Genomic DNA, 20,567 nt, shown 5'->3' with positions numbered 1-20,567 from the left:
TTATTACTGAGTTGTAACTATCCAAGCATAGCTGAAAATATTCATATTCTATGAAGCTTGTGTTACAATAGTGAGAATAACGAGGTGATGGTGCTAGTTGCTGAGGTGGAAGTGAAAGCTGATGTTTGGCCAGCTACATAAGGCTAACTGAGCAGGTGATTCTATAGTACAGGAACAATAATACAGGAACACTTAAATTCTTTCTCTGTGTGGAAGCAAACACAAAGACTGGCTGTAAGTAGGGTAGAACTCATTGCAGAGATTAGCATTTACGTCTCTGTTAACTACTAAAATGGTCAGTGCATGAGCACCTGGCTTTAATTTACAGGTGGGCAGGAGGAGAGAGGACTATTGAGTATATTTAATGCCGGCGCTGTCCGTGAATTTCATCCTGGTCACACTTTGTCTTTTTTTAATAATAATCTTTTCAAGTAGGTAGTTACAGGTACAATTGCTTACTTTCCCTATAGCCAAGCAAAAACATAGAATTAATTTGATTATAGACTCAAATTGTTTCCAGCGGACTGTGTCCTGAGGACTTTGGACTCATAAATATTAGCTACAATTAAATTTTTTTGAGTCTTTCAGGTTTGAGCAAGTACAAAGATAGTTCTTAAGTCTCCTCTAAATTCTTGATTTATTGCTTGACCTTCTGATAACAAGCTGACATCAGGCTAAATCATATTTTCTAACTTTGTATGTGAAAACCTTTTCCCACCTTTTTGTGTTTGGCTAATAAGTTGAGATTGTGCTTGAAGAGCATGACTTGTTCTGCAGTGTATGAGTCAATCAACTCATTGCCTTTTTAAAGAATAGCTTAATCTGGTTAAATTGCAAGCTAACAAGAAGAAAACGAATGAGTGCTTTGAAGAATGAAATAACAAGTGTTCCTATCTGTGACGAATAAGTATTCTCTACCCTGGTTCTTTTTGCCAGCTAGGTAGGATGTGAAGTAAAATGTTTGCACCTGCAGTACTGTCTTCAGTAAGAAATGTCCTTTGCAGCCTAAGCAAGTGATTTTCTCTCTCCTCCAACTCAGTGTTTTGTATTAAGAAATCTTGATGATTGATCCCCACTACACATTTTAGATTATTTATTTTATGATGTTCCTTTACACATTATACTTGCAGAAAGGTAAAACAAAATCCAGTGCCCATATGTAAGTTTGTTTCGTTCGAGACTCAATCTACCAAGAACTTCCTTTGTTGTTTAACACATAACTGATGGTGTGTTTAAAATAATGATGCCAGCAGGGAAGGAATAGCTTCCATCAGTGCTTGGGGAGGAGAGCGAGGACAGCTCCTTTTTATTTAGCAGGATAATTGGAAAGAGGGTGCCTTCTTCAAGGGCAGAATGGCTATTTAGGATATTAGCCTAATAAAAGTAGGCACTTGTAATATTATAATCTCTTGAGTTTTATTTATGATTGTGTTGCTTACAAGGACAGGTGCTTTTGAAAAACTCCACACCCTATATTCTTGAAAGTCTGTATGCAGTGGTTTTCTACCAGTAGCAAGAATGTTCATGTTTAAATCCTTTCTATGCATACTGGTTATTGTGAATTTAAAAAAAAAAAAAAAAAAAAAAACAAAAACCAGCTAACCCATTGTAATTTCTGGTGCAAATAGGAATGAATTAGCTTGTCCAATGAACTGTCGCTTTCTCATAGTCATCATAACGTATTTGTTCAGCAACCTTGGTTTGCTTTGAGATATTTCTATATTCTTCCTCAGTTCTGAACACCTACATAAACCTCATGTTAAGCTTCCTGAGAACTACAACAAATAGCAGTATTTTCCAAGACAAAAGATATGTAAGGATTTGACTGGAGCGCTTTCTGGTCTTCAAGTCCAGTCATGTCTTTGGAGGACATACATGGGGTTCCCTTACAGCAATGCAGTCCCTTATTATGAGTGTTTTCCCTCTTCTAAAGACCATTTCTGTTTTGTATTATCTTGTATTCTTAACTGTGTAAACCACCATAGTCTTCAAGTGCTCTCACTGGACACCCTGTTCTGCTTACTTTGCTGGTCAATAAATGTAAAGGAATCAACTACTCTAATCTGTGGCCAGCTTCATGGTGTGAACTTAATTACTCTCATTGGAATTTGTGTGATTTCAAAGTCCAGCTAATGACAGTGCAACCCACTCTGTTCTTTCTCCATCTAATAAAGCCAGCAAGTCTGATTTAAAAAAAAAAAAAAAAAGCCACAAAAAAAAAAAAACACCAATTACTGTAAGACATAAAGGTCTAAGAACAGGAGTTTCCCCACTATGCATTTATTCCTTAAAAAAAATCTGTAAAGATTTATGACATAGCAAGCTCATTAGTAAATCAAGAAGGCCCTCTGGGTGTGTTGTATTCTAAATGAACAGATGCAAACACCGTTTGGTTTGCTGTTTTGTTATGTAACAAAACTATGCAAAATGAAGATCAGGCATGTATTTACATGCATTCTTTAAATATCAGGCTTAGATGTAGGGACAGCACTGTATGAAGTGGCATGTGCTGGAGGCTCTATTAGGTAAGAAAAGGTATGCTTAGATGGAAGTCCAAGTTGCTGACAGACCAAAGTTAAGCATAATGAAGAGAAAGTAATAACAACTGTAGGGTGTCTTGGATCTGCAATTAATATGTACATGGGAAGCACTGTTGCACAAATAGCATGAAACACTGAGAAGCTGCCTGTGTAAATGAAGAATCAACAAGATTAGTTAAACTTTTTCCAAAGAGCAAGTTCAGTCCTGTTTTACAATCTTCTTGGCTAAAATGTAGTATCTACAGTACGTTTGACTGATATATGTACCCTTCCGTTTTGCATGCTATCAGTGGATCATTTGAATTCACCTCTAGTGAATTTAAATAACAAAAGACAACTATAAAAGTTTTTTTTTTTTTTTTTTTTTTTTTTTTTAAATCCACTGATATATTGAAGTGGGTAAGAGGAAGAGCTAAGGAGAGCTTATAGTTTATGGAAAATTGAGAATATAACATTGTTATGTTGTGTCAGTAGGTGTATGGAAACCCAATCTTGTTCAGGATTAAATTTTGGCATTGCTGGAAAGAAAACCCTCTATGGAAGTATGTAAACTCATATTTTGCCAGTATTTTTCTTTTTTCCAAGTTGTAACTTTCAAAAGTTTGCCCTTTCATGGGAACTGTATTATAAGATTAACTGTTGATTTTAAAAATGCAAAAAAAAAAAAAAAAAAAAAAAAAAAAAAAAAAGAAAAAAAAGAAAAAAAGTTTTTACTTGCAGTAACACTTAATAAAGCATTTTTAAAGGCAGTATATGACAGCAAGGGGAAAAACAAATAGCATGTGTCTCATGCTATTTGTAGTTGCTCTATATATGAATGTAAACACTGGGACTAACACTTGCTTTCCGGAGTTTGATTTTGGCTATGAATTCGGCTAGAACAAAAACAAGAGGGGAGAGAATCCTGTGTGTCAGTATTGATCTCTTTAGTTTTCAGGTAATGTTAATGTATGTGGTTGTTTAAGTTCATTGTTTACATCTGTCAACACTAAAGGTCAGAGTTGTGGTTTTTGTTCTTCTAGAAGTAATCTAACATTATTCCCTCAATTACTGCTTCTAATTTCTTGATTGAATTTCAGTTTTTGTTTTGTGATAGATGACTGCTATTGTTAAAACTTTCCGTTTGACTTTGAGTCTTACATTCATTAAAATAGATTACACAAATGCTAGGATGTGCATGAGAGCAGAGCAGAGAACCTGGCGACTCATAGTAGGAAGAAATGCCATGCACAGCAGTTGAATTAACCTGCAGATTCACATGCATATGCTCAGTTCATCCTGACTTGGGCTTGTGTAGTTATCTGATGTTCTAGTTAATAAACATGGATTTTTTATTGTTTGATTCATTCTCACCATCCTTCTGATGCAGGTGCTGCTGACTCATATCCTGCACCTTCTAACTTTACTCTCTGCATAGGTCAATAAAGGACAGTAAAACTTTCACAGGTTAGCAAGGCACAAGGGTGTTGCCTGTTAGATCGAGACAATATGGTTCACATGTCTTATTTTTCTTTCTACAAAAAAGGTCGCAAACCATTCCCCACAGAAGTGAAGTAGGAAATCCAGGACTCAGCTAAAAGTCTTCTTTTCACATCTGGCGTGGTTCTTGTCCTGACAAACATGAAACTCATATTGCAGATGCAGATAACGCTGAGAAGGAAATGACAGGTCAACCATCCCAAACCCTACTGGTTACCATAGTCTGCAGAGACTGTCAAGTGGCTAAGGCAGTCTGAAAGGCTTGTTGTGTTGGCTCTGGTCATATGCCAGCTTGTTTGGTCTGCCGGGAACTAGGAGTTCAAGTGAGCTATCAAGATAAGCCTGTCATTACAGTATTGGTAGGGGTGGAATAAATGGATGGCAGAAGTCATGAGTCTGTACTTTCCTGCTGACTTAAAGCTATTCTATAGGGGGAACATTTACAACCGTAGTTTGCTGCGTACACCCAATCTAAGTGGATTAAGTACAGAATGTGCCAAATGCTGAATAGCTGGCAGAAATGTTCAAATGTCCAAATGGAGTGCTGCTGCTTTGTATTCTCGATGATGCGCTTTGGAAGAATGTCTTCTGTCTTCCAGAAGTGACGAGCTCTGATTTCACTGTACACAGTAGCCCTACTAAAGATCAGAATAGCTGCCTTTTGAGCTACCTAAGTCAGGTTGTTTAACCTTATGTTTATTCTCCAATCTCTCTGCAGCTCTGCCATGTTGTGTCTATGACTACCTTTAGTAGTGCAACTTTTTTTGAAAGTGAAAGCTGGCATGAAACATTTTAGCTTCAAAAATATATAGATTGATATGAAGATTTTGGAGAACTTCAACTGAAAATTTTCAAAAATCACTGCTTGTATATATCCAGACAGGAAAAATGACTGAGGAAAAACACTGCTCCGAATCGTACGTGTTGGTAAAACCATTAGTTGCATAGTTGGCTTAACTTTCCCTTTCCTTACCCAAACCCCTTGCTGCCAAGATACTTTACTAAGGAAAGTATTTTCTCTGATGTGCAGCATCCTCCATTCAATCAGGACACATCAGCATGGGGAAGGAGAGAAGTGGAGACAGTTGGCTTAAATCTATTCTTTTTTTCTTCTTTCTTTCTTTTCCCCTCTTCTTTAACTAATGTTGCTTACAATAACAGATCTTGACATTTTCTGCTTCAGAACAATAATTTACAAAATCTTTGCTGGTTGCTTTAAAACTGGATCCATGAACTAGAGCTATAGAGAAGCAGTGATAGCTGCCAGTCAGGCATATTCCTAATTTGGCTGTTAACATACTAATTTTGATCTAGCTGTAGATTACTTACAAATTCAGGCTGTGCTCTTGAAATTGCTTCTGCTGCTTTTAATATGCAAGCATGTGTCCAAGTGCAATATGCCAAACAGAGCAGGACGTTTCTGGCCATGGTGTCTGTATTGTCTCTTTAAGCAAGGAGTTCAAGGAAGCTCTGTCAATCTAGCTGTGACCACACGCGAATGTTTTCTTGAAAAGGAATGACAGAGAGCACTTCTTTTCTCTATTTACATGTAATCCTAAAACAATATTATCTACATGAGCCAGATCTTGTAATATGGATCTGTCTTGACTCATTTTTTATTATTGTTATTGTAAAGATAAGCATTAACAATTAAATATGTTTTGATTGCATAAAATCTGATTATTCTAAACAGCTGACTGCTACTGTAACTTTATAGCTGTAGCTATGTAACTGCAAAAACCACAGGAGACAAATAGAAAGGGTATACATTTTGCTTGGCATGGATGTATTTATTCATTTTTTGAGAGATCCAAAGCCCTTTCTTTATTTTGCAAGTTGTGTAAAATGTTCATACAACTTCTTGTACCACTTTTCCTATTTGTTTTCAGTTGCTGGATGTAGTCACAACAACTTATTTTGTCTATGCATATATTATGAATGTCACTCATACTTCTGAGAATTCAAGCCTCTCCATTGGTATTACCTGGCATTTAAATGGACTTCTTGGAGGTTGATGGGTGATCAGTTTCCTTATGAATTCTGGTTTGTTTATTGGAGTTGTGCCTTTATAATTCATTGCACATTTCAGATCCTTCTTTGCAAAGGCTTTACCAGCACAGAGTTTTTTGGTTTACTTTTTTTATTTGCTTTCTTTAAACAAAACAAAACCCATGACCAGAGTTGTTGAGTATTGTGTTTTGGGAATCACATCACAGCTGTAGCCTTCTCAAACACTGTGGAAAGAATCTGCATATAAACAGATGTGGCTTTAAGTTTTGCATCTGTATTTGACCAGCAGAAGAGATTATGCTTCTGCTGAAATGCCTTGTGTGAAATCAAAGTCAATACAGCAATGCTGTGATTGCCAGTGCTCAAATCCTGTTATTTTGATTTAAAAATAACAATATGGATTTTCATATGATCGTTATGAATCCAACCCCTATGACTCTGGACAATTTTATTATACTTGACTGAGTTGTCAGTATTATACATACCTATGATTTGATGACTACCGTACTGCTTTTGGTCCTCTACAAATTACATAAGGGATGTGGATATCATTACAGAAGAATAAGATTGCTGCTGAAGCTCCATGTTTTGTAGGAAGATCTGCATGGTAGGTTAATAGTTCTCAGTGTTCCTCTGTGTGTCAAGAGTTTACCTCATAGATTAAAGAAATTAAATGATTTCATGTTTCTTTGGAGTTGGAAGTGGGACAAAGCTCAGGAGAACTGAACAGACACATCATTTATTGCTTTTATGGGGTCTGCTCTAGGATGCCCCAGCCCTTTATGTAGGGAAGACACGATAAAGCTCTTGAGAGTAGGATGAACCATTTCAGGCTTAATGGTTCAATTACTTCTCGTTGCTTATGGTGAAACAATTAGTGTGTGTAAAAGAAAATTGTTCATACCACTGGGAGAACTTTTAAGCCACCAGTACGGTTGTGTGTCAGATCTCTAAGGAATACTTTGAACAACACAGGAGACTTCAGCTTCGTCAAAAGAGACTTGGCACTGAATGGTGTCTGGCTATTCCTTTTGTTCGTGATAAGGTGTCTATGGGGCAGGATCAATTGCTCAACTTCATATAGCCTTTTTATTTTTCCTTCTCTTTAATTCATCTGACCACAAGTATCTCAGTAGTCCTCTGTTTTCCTATTGCTTATCGTTTTGGATCCAGACAACCTTTCATACAGTGTCTCAAATTTCACTCCAAATATGAAATGATGCCAACTTAAAGTGCAAAAGCTGCTGGTTTTCTCTAGCAAACTTTGACACAGGCCAGTAGGAAAAAGGCTATTTGAAGATGTAGTATCTTAGCTTAGCTTACCTTAGTATCTAGTATCTTAGCATGTGTCTTCCCAGTTTGGGAAGACCTTGTCGTTGTTCTGGGCTTGCCCCTAAGTAGCCGACACAGAAGTACAACTAAGAGAGGTAGGAACATATCTATATATTTGGGGCCAAGGCTTCTTTTCTCTATTTTAAGGTTGTTTTTAGAACTCCTCAGTCATACCATTATTTGTGTGGAGTGGATGCAAGTGGCATGTTCCCAAAGTATCTCAGGTGAACACCTTTGTTCAAGTTATAGGAGATTTAACAAAGTAGTCCTAGTGATTCCTAGTAAATCTTGAGTCAACTTGATCATTAGAGAGCCTGTAAAAATGTAGTGTTTATAAAGCTCAGATAGCTTGCCATCTCTACCCCAAAATGCTTACAGGCTGGATGTGAAGGGCAGCTAATCAATCCAGCAGCTTTCTTCCTTGAATCTGAGCCTCTTTGTAACTCTAGACCTCAAGCACTGGCAGATCTTAAAGTAGCTGTACGTGCGTAGTGGGAAACTGAGCTCATGATCAGAAGGTGGAGTAGCGCAATGAGATAATGGCCCAGTGACAATGGAAACAGATACCTCAGTGTGTCTCTTATGAGATCAGTTGCTCTGTGAGAAAATAATAATAAAATCCAAGTGAGCTAATAGCATGGAAAATAACTGGAGAAATCATGTTTCATATAACATTGCAGAGGTCTGCTGGATAATAGAAGAAGTCAAGTCCTCTTTTAAGGGATGATAGGTCTATCAGGTGTTTTGAATGTTTTTGGGGACTTTCAGGTAATTCGTTTGCAAACCGCAGGAATTAATGAAGCTACTTTGGTCTCTGCTAGCTAAACCCTTGTGGTCTCTCATAGCTGACTCAAATATTTTTGGAAGAAGGTGGCTCACTTTTTCTGCTCTCAAACAAGTCTGTTTTAAGGCTATTTCTTCAGCACTACTTTCTTATGATGAATGACTTCATGAGTGAGAATTCTGTCTGCATCCTTTTCTGTCCAGAGACTGCTGGCTACGGAAAGACTGCAGGCAGCCTTACATATACGTTCAATTTCCCGGCAGAAAGGTCTAATTCTGTACCTTTATTCACTTTCAATGCTCATCCTTTTATCTTCTGTAATAGCTTGTATGTTGAAAGTGCATTTTTAATTAAATTGTTTGCATCTTGTATATGTACAGCATGTTCTCTTTGAGGGCATTTTTATTACAGTGGAAGGGTGGTGAAATGTAATAAGTCTCAAGAATAATTAAAACTTGTGCTAACTTGTATATGTTTCTAGTAGCAATTGAACTTTGTTTTGAGTCTCTTCTGGGTCCAAGATTAGATCTTAATCAAGTAGGAAGGAAGGAAGGGGCAAATAAAGGAAGGGCTGTTTGTATGTACCTGTATAAATTCTTACCAGTTTAAGGTAAATCTCACCTGTTGCGTTAAAAGGTATTTAGCTTGAGAAAGTTTCTGTGTTCAATGCTTATCAAGGGAGAGAGGTGAGAAGTGGAATAATATTGTAAATCAGCTGTTTGGGCTTTTTACTTATTTGTATGAGGCCTTTGAGTATTGGTTTGGCCATATCAATTTACACTGAAGGGAAAAAAGCAGAGCAACCTGGGAGGGCTTTAACAGCAGCACAATGTGACAGAGGAAAGATATAAATAACTTGGGATTTTTCAAGAGAATGTAATAAACTGATGCTCTCAGTTCAGGGAGCTAGAATGTCTAAATCAGAAAGATGAGATTTTGATTTAAGCTTTGACTTTCTGTACTAAATCATCAGGTTCTTGTATCAGAGCATTTTGTGTAGTCAAGTTCTAGAAAGCCAAGGGAGGCTACATCTTCCAAGTCTCTTCTTACCAAAGGCGAAGACAGTTAATAATTTTTCAGCACCCAAAGACCTGAATGCATGTTGAAAAACCACCCTTACTAAATCAGTGAAAATGCCAATAACATCTCTTTCTTCCCCAAAATGCTGGAAACAAATGCTTTGCAGATACAAAGATGAGATGAAAAAGAACTGAATTCAAAGACAATTAGAGTTCTCTTGCATGAAATACTTTGCAAAAGTGTTAATTTGTCTGAAAAATGTATTTACATTGACGTATAGATGGTCTGACTTTGCCAAGGGCAGCACATAAGGTAACATTACTTACACAGTCTTTATCAAGGATTCTATGACATCTTGCTTGTACTCAAGTCTTATGGGACTTAGGTAACAGTTTTGAAAAGGAGAGTAGTTCTGAAGATGTCTCAAATATTAAGCCACGTTCAAGGACTATGCTAAATGTTAAATGCTAGGTCAGTCGGGAGGATTGTTGAATTTCTGGAAGAGATCCATTTAAGTTAAACCAGAGCTAATCTCTAATTAAAGCCCCTATTTAAATGTCAGAGTATTACATCTTGCTAGCTGAAGCTAATTTTTAAAATTACATAAAATTATATTTAGTGAATATATTAGGCAGGCCTTCACAAAAAACAAGGACTTATGTGATCATTCTTCAAGTACAAATGAAGGGAGAAAACCTCCGAGGGACAGAAACGTTTCTGTTTCAGGCTGCCAGGATTTCCCAAGAATGACTGTAAAGAGTTGCTTATTGTTTGTTTTTCAGGTTGTATCAAATGCTGCTGATCAGGGAGTTGCCATCACTGGGAACAACACTTTCAACAACTGGAACTGGCCTAATGCTGTGATCTTTGCTGCTACTGTAATCACTACGATCGGTAAGTATAAACTTTGCTAACTGTTTTCCTTATGCTCCAGTGTGTTCGTACACTTCCATTTCTGTGTCAAGCTAGTCTCTGGATTAACTTGATATGGCTGGAGTTGCATAGAGTACATGTGTTCATATGCAAGTTTGTAGAGGAAAAGTGTCTTTTGGCACTTACGCTTTTTCTGTACCCATGAGTATTCTCTCTAATAAGTAAGATTCAAGAGCTGTTAGGGTTGACTGCTGTCACTGCAGTTTCATTCATAAATATGCTTAAATTAACAAATCATAAAATCCCTAAGCAAAACCGTTATAAAACTTTATATTAACTTAAAGCATGTGCATCTCAGATTTTTTGCATAACTGTCCTGTTGCTCACATGAATCTTCATATGCTATTGAAATAGCAGTGTTCTTGGCTTTCAGAACAACCTAGACTGTTTTTAATCCAGCTCTAAAAGGAAGCAAAGAACAAGGACTGTGTCTTGTGCTTATAAAATCCTCTGCATTTAACATACAGATTTTCAGAGCTGAAAATCATCTGCCATCTGCTTCTACACATTTTTTTTTTTTTTTTTTTTTTTTTGCTAGAAGTTATTGTTACACCCTTCCTACACCTACAATGTTAAAAAAATAAAAATAAATCCAGGAATGCAAATCAACCAGAGAGAGGAGTCTGGAGGTTGGTGTAAATGGAAGTCTTACTTCTAGGTCATATATAGCACTGTGTTTTAATTTATTACTTGAAGCTGTCAATACCCAGCTTATAACTTAATTTATGACGCAAAGCTGAAGTCCGGAGCACAGCTATACAAGAAAACTCTGGCAGAAGTTCATAAACTAGGTTCCTGATTTTAGAGCCTGAGTTGAAGTGTCACAACACACATCTCACTTAACTCAAACCCTTACCTTGGGAAGGCACCAAGCCATAATGTAAATGTGCAGAATGGATCTTTCACGTGAAAGCTTACTTCAGGGTGAATTTCATTTCATAATGTTGATTCAAACTCAACCTTAAACGCTGCCTATGGTTGGGAAATGTTATTAGAGGTTTTGGGATGAGGTTTTTTTTCTCGTGTTTATCTCATGTTGTCAAGAAAAAGATGCATGCTATCCAGGGAGCACTTAAAATGTGGTACTTCTCTCAGCCTCCTCTAATGGAATACACATTTTCTGGAGTAATGTTGGAAGGCATCCAAATTCAGGAAATCAGCAGCTGGAATAGACTAATGTTCTTGTATATGATGAAGTAAGGAGCATCTGATACAGCAGAAGCCCATGCAGTGTTGTTTAATGTATAGGTAGAATTGCCTTGAATTCTCTGCAACAAGAACAGGCCAAGCACATACTTCATCTCTTTCAGGTTACGGAAATGTTTCTCCAAAGACACCCTCTGGGCGTCTCTTTTGCATATTTTATGGGCTCTTTGGAGTTCCTCTGTGCTTGACGTGGATCAGTGCTCTGGGGAAGTTCTTTGGAGGACGTGCCAAGAGGCTAGGCCAATTTCTGACAAAAAGAGGAGTAAGCCTGGTAAGATCCTCTGCTCGTTTATCTTCCTGCTGTTTATTTTTGATGCACAAATCAAGCTTACTATCCTTAATGTACCTGTTCTTGTGGTAATAAACAAAGACTGCTACGAATATGAATTTCCCAAATGTTGTTGTGTAGAAATAATTGAGAAGGGCTAGATCCTATATGTTAATTCTACCAGAACTTTTAGCAAATGATATCGTGCGGAAATGTTTAATAATATAACTTCTATGAAGACATGCATCTCCCTGCATGAGAAACCTATAGAATCAGTGTAGATGAGGCTTTAGTTTCACAAACATTCCTTGCAAGCTCCTGTAGTGTGGAAGTAAGTTGTCCTGCTTTGCTTCTACCTTTGGTTTTTATGATAGCATGAGCGTTTTACTGTTATGCACTGAACCAGCTGAAAAACATTTTGTTCTCAATTACTTTCTTTTTGTTTGTTTTTCATGTTGGATGAGTTTAATCTCAGTTCTAATAACCACACAAAAATGGGAGGGAATGCAAGAACTGAGCTTCTGGAGCAGGGTGGGATTGATTTAGGCCTTAGTTTCAGAAATGGCTAGAATTTTCTAGGTTTAGCACCTGAGAAAGTGTGAGTATGATGGTGAAATGAATGTGTGTACCCAGCTTTGTGAAGCAGGCTTTGTGCAGAGGTTAAATGAGTGGCAAATGGTAGGAAATGTAAATAGGAGAAAGGCAGCACAAACAGTTCTGATCTATGTGCACTGTTGTAGGACATCACAGAATCACCAAGATTGGAAAAGACCTTCAAGATCATTCAGTCCTATCACCTATAGTATTCACTAAAATGCAGTTGTGTTCACAGCAGTCAGTGACCTTTAGTGATGACTTATAAACTTCTAGCACAAAATCTGAAATGGCTGGTACTGTTGCATGATGCTCAGTGCCATGAATGGAAAATAAGATTTGTTTGCGTGACTCTTCCCTCTTTCTTTACAGAGGAAAGCACAAATTACATGCACAGCTATTTTCATTGTTTGGGGTGTCTTGGTCCATCTGGTTATTCCTCCTTTCGTCTTTATGGTGACTGAAGGATGGGATTACATTGAAGGTCTCTATTACTCATTCATTACTATCACTACCATAGGATTTGGAGATTTTGTTGCTGGTAAGTAATTATTTTTCATGTATTGTTTCACTACATGTACAGTGTGGCAATTCTGCTTTTAAACTCAAATTCTAAAAAGCTTTTCAGAACACTTTTTTCTGAATAAAAGACTCAATCAAAACTATGTACTGCTCTAATTGGCTTTTCCATCTTGGCTTAGATACATAAGGCCTTTACTAGACTTAGTCTGAAGGCAAGCTCTGGAGTTTGTAGTCCTTTCAACTTCCCTAGGTTCTTATTTCAGGCATGAAGCTTTCCTATCTACTACAACAGTTAAGCACCTTTAAAGGGGCATATCATTCTTAAATGATAATTTTGGGGCAGCTATCTCGAACTAGTTAAGCAGGAAATGCTGAATCCTTTTCTCAAGTGCCTATATCCATATTTTAAAGAGTGGGGGAATGCTTATAATTTTCCAAACACACGGAGTGTGTGCTGCCATTTGACATTGTAGTCCAATGGTCACATTACATGCAGCTAAGAAGTGGGAGACCTACAATCAACATTGTCAGAGGGTTTCAGATCCCTGGTCACCACTTCACAAAGCAGTGTTTTAAGAAGTAGGTTCTGCTAGAGTGGAATGGAGTATTTCTCAGGGTAATAACTCAGCTGCAAATCCGCTTCTAATGTTCTTGTTTTTTTAATTCTTTCTAGGTGTAAATCCAGATGCAAACTATCATGCCCTTTACAGATACTTTGTGGAATTGTGGATCTATCTGGGACTAGCTTGGCTTTCACTCTTTGTCAACTGGAAGGTCAGTATGTTTGTAGAAGTCCACAAAGCAATCAAGAAACGGAGAAAAAAAAGAAAGGAGTCATTTGACAACCATCCTCGGTCTAAAAAACCCCTTCAAATGGGTACCTCAAAGGATGTGAACATTTTCAGCTTCCTTTCGAAAAAGGAAGAGACGTACAATGATCTTATCAAGCAAATTGGAAAGAAGGCCCTGAAGACAAACAACGACAAGATTATTAAAGTAGAAAATACCAAACAAAATATGCAGAATGCCATTAAAGATGCTCAGGTGACTTACACAAAGTCAGAGTCATTTGAGTATGATGAGTCTTCCCTGGACATTCAAAATGGTCATGTTTTGAGACATCTGCATGATAAACGTATTGGAGACAGTCCTATTGAAGGAAACATGTTTGTAAACCAGCTGGACAGGATAAGTGAAGAAGAAGGTGAAGTATGGGATTCCAGAGACTATCGACCCTTAATATTTGAGAATGCAAATATAACATTTGTAAATGAGGATGATGATGAAGAGGAAGATATCTCAGATGATGAGGAAACTTCAAAATCCTCAATGGATGATAATATTGTAGAGGAACCTGAAATTGCAAAAAACCTAGTAAAATTCCCATCGTCTGATGAATCTACCTTTACCAACAATGAGCTAGAACTTTCTGTGCCTTATGAACAACTGATGAATGAATATAATACAGTAAGCAATGCAAAGGCTGCAACGTGAAGTGAACTTAGTAGTGATTTTCTGAAAATGATCAATGCATATCGAAGAAATTAACAGAGCAAGGAGAAAAGCTTGTTTTTGCAGCTTTTCCTGTCTCTTTGAAAACAAAAGCAAGTCCCAAACTAATAACCTGCAGTGTCCTTTTTCCTATATTAAGTTGGTTTCTGAGCCCATCTGCTATGTTTATCTGAAAAAACTTGTAAAATACCAGTTGAATTAGGAGTCTGACTCCTTCTTGGAATTTTATGGTTCTTAAACAAAGTAGACAAAAAAAGACTAGTTAATACACTGGACCTGCTCTGCGTTTATGCATTTCATTGAGGAATTAATTAGTTTGGGAGTGTAACTACACAGTTGCAAAGAGTTTGTTTCAGGCATCAAATGTGTTCGGTTACTCCACTAGCCCTTCACCTCTGAAAACCTGGATCTAAGTAACGCTTTGATCAGAAATGGAAGCAAGAGGTTTGCTTTTTAAAAAAGGTACTCGTTGTTACCACAAAAAATGGTGAAACCACAAGTTGTTCTTGATGAGAAACTTTAAATGAAACACTAGAGACAAACAGATCTGAGCTGAGGTGTGCTGGCAGACTGAGGAGGAAGCTTTAAAACATCTGTCTAGAATATGTCTGTGCTTGCCAAATTATAGTGAATTGCAATTTTGTGAATAAAATATTAATATTTAAAATTCCATGGAATGGATTGAGAAGGAGCTCTCTAACAAGGAGGAAATATCTGGGATGAAGCTTACCAATTGGGCTGCTAAACTGCAACTCAGCCCCAGAACTGTTGAAGAGTAAGGAGACTGGAGGACCTACTGATCAAAGCCTGTAGGAGCACAAACAAGATGCAACTTTTTAATGTTGAAAGTGTCCTTCCACTGTCCATTTCCTAGAGGAAATACTTGAATGAACTTTATACAGTATCTATGTGTGTGCAGTTGAAGTTTCAGTGATGCTGTTCGTCTGAGGGTAAAAAACTGCCTTTGGAGACACACATATTCTCCAAACGCCCTAATGTCTGTCAGAATAGACCTGTAGCACTACTGCTGAACTGTGCAGTGTGTTAGTCAGTATTGTTATTTGATGTTCCTCCCAGCCTTGGTACTTCAGACTAGACTTGAATGAGAGATGATTTTTGAAACAGTTGATTATAATTTGCTTATTCGATTTGTTTTAAAGCTTGACCTATGTGCATATGCAATGGTTATTCTATCCTACTTTCAAGAAGGCTGAACAACGTCAAATCCTGTGCAAAACTGTGATATGATCAAGTGACTTAAGAACTTAAGTCACTTTTTAAATGGGACTCTGGCTCTAAACTCCTGAAAGTAATTTGGGTTGGAACTGGGCTTTTAACTGAGAAGGACTTATCTCTTTTAATAATGTTTAAGCCCGAATTATTTTGGCTACAAAGAAAATTATACCATGGTTTTTATTTTTCTTTTTCTGTACCATGCATTAACCCTGACAGCTCTCACAAACATGGTTCTTGATTGCATGCTGGCAAAAAGAACTGACTATGGTTATATCTGATATACTTGGAACAGAAAATAGCCAAGGCCTTTGAACCTTAGTATGTCAAGTTCTGTTATTTTGTATAGTTTCACTGTATTTATGTCGTTGCTCTATGTCCTGAAGTTTTCAAAGTTCAGTGAACAGTTAAAGGTTGTCTCATTCTCATTTTCAGTGTAATGCTGGCAGACTTGCTAGCTTTGCAAGAACAGCATATGGAATCTTGCAGTGCTAATCTTTAATTACTAGACTTTTGTAATAACTGCGAATATTGGCTGCAGCTTCAATTGCTGGCCTCTCCTTTGGAAACTGGCACTCTGGATATCCTGCTGACAAGAAGTTTTGAAGTCATGACTGTGAAACAAGGGACTGTCTTTCTCTTTTATTCTGTCTTTAATCTTCCACGTATATGAGATTTCTCAAATAGAAAGTGAACTGTCTTACTGACAAAAATGTGGCATCAATGTAGTTGGAGTCAGATGTTAATGTGTATTTGATTGATGAAGGGAGATTGTAATTTCAAATCCAACTGTATATGTTATTGCCATTTGGAGTAGGGGTGGCTGGATGAATTTGACTTATGCTATCAAGAAGATTCTGGTTTAATTCTAATTGACTCCCCCACCATGTACACACCTCTTCATTGTTTTTAAATGACTCCAAGCCCTCCTTCAACTTCTTTTATATCTGAAGGAGCGTGGTTGACAGCTGTACCTTGTAGCTGTAAGATATGTTAGGTAAGAAGGCATACCTGGTACAGCAGCAAGTCTAGCTTTTTTTTTTTTTTTTTTTTTTTTTTTTAAAGAAAATTAGAAAGCACTCCATATAGCTTTTTTGTTCTCCAACTTGTCTTCCATTATTGATGCACAGATTGAAGTTTCAGCAACAATTATTAAGCTCACAACAATAAGGAGAGAAAAAGCTTGCTGAAATTGTATGAAATGGAAAAGCATAGTCAAGATTTGATCTTCATTTCAAAAAAGTAAGTGAATAAATTTCTGTTCAATACAGACATAATACAACCCAGACATTTGGCTGGGCTTTTATTGGGAGGGATGTTGCACACTGGAGCACAAGCTCTCCATTCTCTGTTGCAGAGTGCTGCACTTGTGTGCCAGAGCTGAGAATGGCTGGTATCTGTTTTGTATTATCAAGCTAGATGTGGCTCTTTGGCCTTTCCATGTGTAGTCAATGTAGACTGTATGTATATATAGTGAGATTTAAAATAATGGTTTAAATTTATTTTAAAAAGAACAAAATTCCAACTTTCTTGGGGAAACACCTCACAAAACTGTTCTCAAGACATCCCATCACGTGCCTTAATGCAGTCTTGCTACTGGGAGAAAAACAAATCATTTTTACACGGGAGCCAACACAATTGGTCTTGTTAAGCCCTGCTTATTCTCAGTGTTTTGGAGGGTTTTATTTGGCACACAGTTTTCATACTGGCTCTCTCCACAAATTTGAACCATTTCCCAGGGTTTTTAAAATTATGGTGCCATCTCAAAAGTATTGAAGTGCTATGCCAGAAGTTTTTTGTCTGCCTGTCTTCCATGTCTTGAGAAAAGTGATGTGGAGGAGTGTCCAGGCTGGATTTTGAGCTATTCAGCTTCCCAAGTGCCTCTGGTTAATTTGAATGAACTCCCCAGTGCTACTTCATATAGCTTTGTAGTTATTTTATTTATCTGGTCAATCTGGAAACATTTTCTTTGAATGCCACATAAGATTTCATTTGACTAATTAGCCGATCTCTTAATGCAATGTAATTACTTTTTATAGGTGAGGTAGATCTCCTACTTGAAAGAGGAGTTAATTTAAAAAACAGAACACTTAAAAGCAATATAGAAAACGAATAGAAGTGAAAACTCTTCTTGAAAGCTTTCTGATTATTGCCTACAAGTAGATCGTATTTTCAGTTGCATCATCTGAGGCATGGGTCTACTTCCACAACAGTAACTTGCTAATTTTAACAAGATAAGCCAATTCATTAATAAGTAAATAAAATCTGGAAACATGACAACAAAAATTTGTTCCTACAAAGGTCCTTTTTAATATTATAGGCCAGGTGACTTCACCCTTCACGACATCGTGACACTTCTTGCATTTGTCCTATGCTATTGAAGCCTGTTTTTAGCAGAAGGATGGCTTTTTCAGATATAAATCTCACAACAGGCAATCTGACATATCTGATGACACTGGTACGAAATTGCTAAGGAAATATAAGAAGTGGTGTGTTACTTTTTTTCTGAACTAGTGCTTTTTGAATCTGTTGCTGGCAATGGATTTCAGAAAACATACAGAAATAAAACCATAGATTGATAACAGATCCATGGTGACACAGTTGTATATTGTGAGATATTTTTCTCCAGTTGAACTGAGAGAATAAAGTAGAAACAGACAAGCATTACTGATGAGGAGAGCAAAAAGCAATATACAAGTCAGTTGACCTGAACAGAAAACGAAGAATTCTATTGTAGACTTGTAATTTTTGTGCCTCCTGAGATTCATTCCATTTGTGATGGATTTATGTTTTAAAAAAATAAGCTTGTCTTTCATATGGCTTTTGAAGTTTGTACAGTTCTTTCTTTATCACTCCATAATATGCCTGTCTGTTCTTTGTTGCTGATTGTCACTGGAATCACACTGTATGTAAATATTTGCTAAGTCTTTTAAAATGTAATTTATTTTAATATTTTGCAATAAAAGTTTTAACATTTACCTTCTCTGACATGGGGTGAATGGCAGTCAAGAAATGAAGTTTCTTCTTACGTCTCTGTATTTGTAATGCACCTCACAGGTAAGACTGGTGCTGTTCCAAAGAGCTTGAAGGCATACGGAGCTGATAAAGCAAGGAATATTGGTGACCAGTTCAGTAGCATCTAGTCTGTAGTTTGACACAGATACAGCTCAGCAAAATATAATACAACAAGCATTTTGGGCAGCTATTGAAGAAGGTAGGAAAGTTTATTCTATGGCACTGTTTTTCACAAGGCTGTTTATTTTCACAGAAGGTATACTGAGACAGGAAGTTTTCATTGATCAGCAGTGTGATAAAGTAGGAGTGACTGCTGTCTGCATTTCATCCCAGAGCCATTAAAATGTCTGAGTGTCAGTTAATGAATTTTCACAAGGATTTTAGCAACTGTTCATATTCTGCAGGTCTGGAAGCATTTACAGTGTTTCAACTGCAGCAGTGGCCTTAAAATGCCTTAGAAAATAGATAACCTTTTGCCTTAATGTGTCACGAAATGTGACTCAGTGATGCACATGATAGAGATGGAGATACCTGCAGAAACTGGGCCAACCTCAGCCTGAGGGAGTAAAGACAGCTTTTGGGCAACGGGGTGAAAGGAGTGAGACGTGAGCTAGGAATGGTGGGAGATGCATAAGTACAGGAGGGAAAGGTGGATGCTGTCATGATTTGAGTAAGGGTAGTCAACCTCTGCATTTTCTCCCTGTCCCCAGAAGAGCTCACTGAGCAGAGAACAAGTGGGAGAGGAAGAAGAGATGCCAGATTGGTGGCTGATGCCTGTGAGAACCAAAGAAAAGGAGGTAGGGATTCTCTCATGATGCCCACGGTAGGACATAGCATAGTCTGATGTGTACTTGATAACATTTCTATCAGATCTCAGCAGGATAGAGCTCACAGACAGCTCTCAGTATTTTAGTAGAGAGTTAGTAATTTCAAGGAGATAGGGTAGCAAGAAGTAGGAAAACAGGATAAACCTGTATTTGTTATGTGCCTGTTCTTACAGTCCGTGGCTGGCTGTGGGTTTCTCTGAACGTAATAGCTTAATAGATATAATCACGGACCAGCTGACACTTAGAAAAAATTGAATTTGAGCACATATCATAGGTCTTTATAATGTGTGGTGCAATGTGATACCAGCAACCTTTAGTTCATGGAAATTCAGAACTCACGCCTTTAATTCTGGAAGGTGAAAACAGTGATAAAGCAGGCAGAAAGCTGCTGGTTGGGGCTCTGTTACACAAGGGACTGCTACCTCAGTCTCTATAGGACAATTTCCTGAAGCTGGATGAAAATTTAGAAGAGCCTGTTGAATCTCTTTTGACAATTACGCAAAGATCTGAAAGGCAGAGGAGGGCTCCTGTCCTACAGCTTGATCTGGAAGAGTTGCCTTATGTTTATGTTTTACATCTTGTGCCTTTCAGCATGCAGTTTTCTATGTGTTTGTTTTTAAACTTTAGCTTCAAGCTTTCCCTGGTAAGGTTATTAATACTGTATTATCTAGGAATAATGGCTTGGGCAGAGCACAGTGTTCATTAGGCTTTGGCTTCTTCCTGTTTCAAGAAAAATCCCACAGAGTATGCTTCTGACCAGCAAGCAGACTAGCTGGCCTCCTCCTCATAGCCTGCCTAGCTTTGCAGTGGACCTTGTCTTTTTCTCCTCTTTATTCATCTTCCTTTTTTGTTCCTCAGTTCCTGAGGAACAAGGGGGAGCAATGGGTGGGTGGGAGGAAGCAAACCCAGCCCTGCTGCAGCACAAGTCTCACCTATACTCCCTGTGTTCAATTTCCAGGCTGCCATATTATATTATTATATGCAAGTGATAGTGAGGAGGATTCTTGCCTCTTCCCAGCACCCATCATAGACACACTGAAGCGAACACTCAGTCTTGTTTTTTCCTTGCAGACCCATGCCAAGTTTACCCCTCTGCTCAGTTATGTTTATTACCTATCAGTCTTGTATAGCATGAGATACCTACAGGGCTTGCTAAAGGATTGCTTTTGACTTTCACATTGGTAAATACCTTCTGCTGCAGTGCAGCCAATGCAACATCTGCTGCAGGCAAGGGGTCAGGGATGCGTTAGCAACCCTGTTTGACATGATTTTTTACTTAGTTCCCGAGAAAA

At 37.7% G+C, this 20,567-nt stretch overlaps 1 protein-coding gene across 1 annotated transcript in view; it reads left to right on the top strand.

Annotated features, from left to right (window-relative positions):
* Positions 1–18,411, top strand: part of KCNK5 (potassium two pore domain channel subfamily K member 5) — a 34,880-nt gene extending 16,469 nt beyond the window's left edge. Inside the window, exons 2-5 of the mRNA XM_052673785.1 lie at positions 9,948–10,059; positions 11,409–11,575; positions 12,539–12,707; positions 13,362–18,411. Of these exons, the coding sequence (XP_052529745.1) occupies positions 9,948–10,059; positions 11,409–11,575; positions 12,539–12,707; positions 13,362–14,182 (1,269 nt within the window). The 3' untranslated portion in view covers positions 14,183–18,411. The remainder of the gene's footprint in view (positions 1–9,947; positions 10,060–11,408; positions 11,576–12,538; positions 12,708–13,361) is intronic.
* The last annotated feature ends 2,156 nt before the right edge of the window (positions 18,412–20,567 follow it).

This window comes from Tympanuchus pallidicinctus, unplaced genomic scaffold, assembly GCF_026119805.1.
Source record: "Tympanuchus pallidicinctus isolate F22 unplaced genomic scaffold, pur_lepc_1.0 scaffold1, whole genome shotgun sequence".
Taxonomy (NCBI): Eukaryota; Metazoa; Chordata; class Aves; order Galliformes; family Phasianidae; genus Tympanuchus; species Tympanuchus pallidicinctus.
Note: the sequence above shows the minus strand (reverse complement) of the source record. Positions and strands in the feature narration are given on the sequence as shown.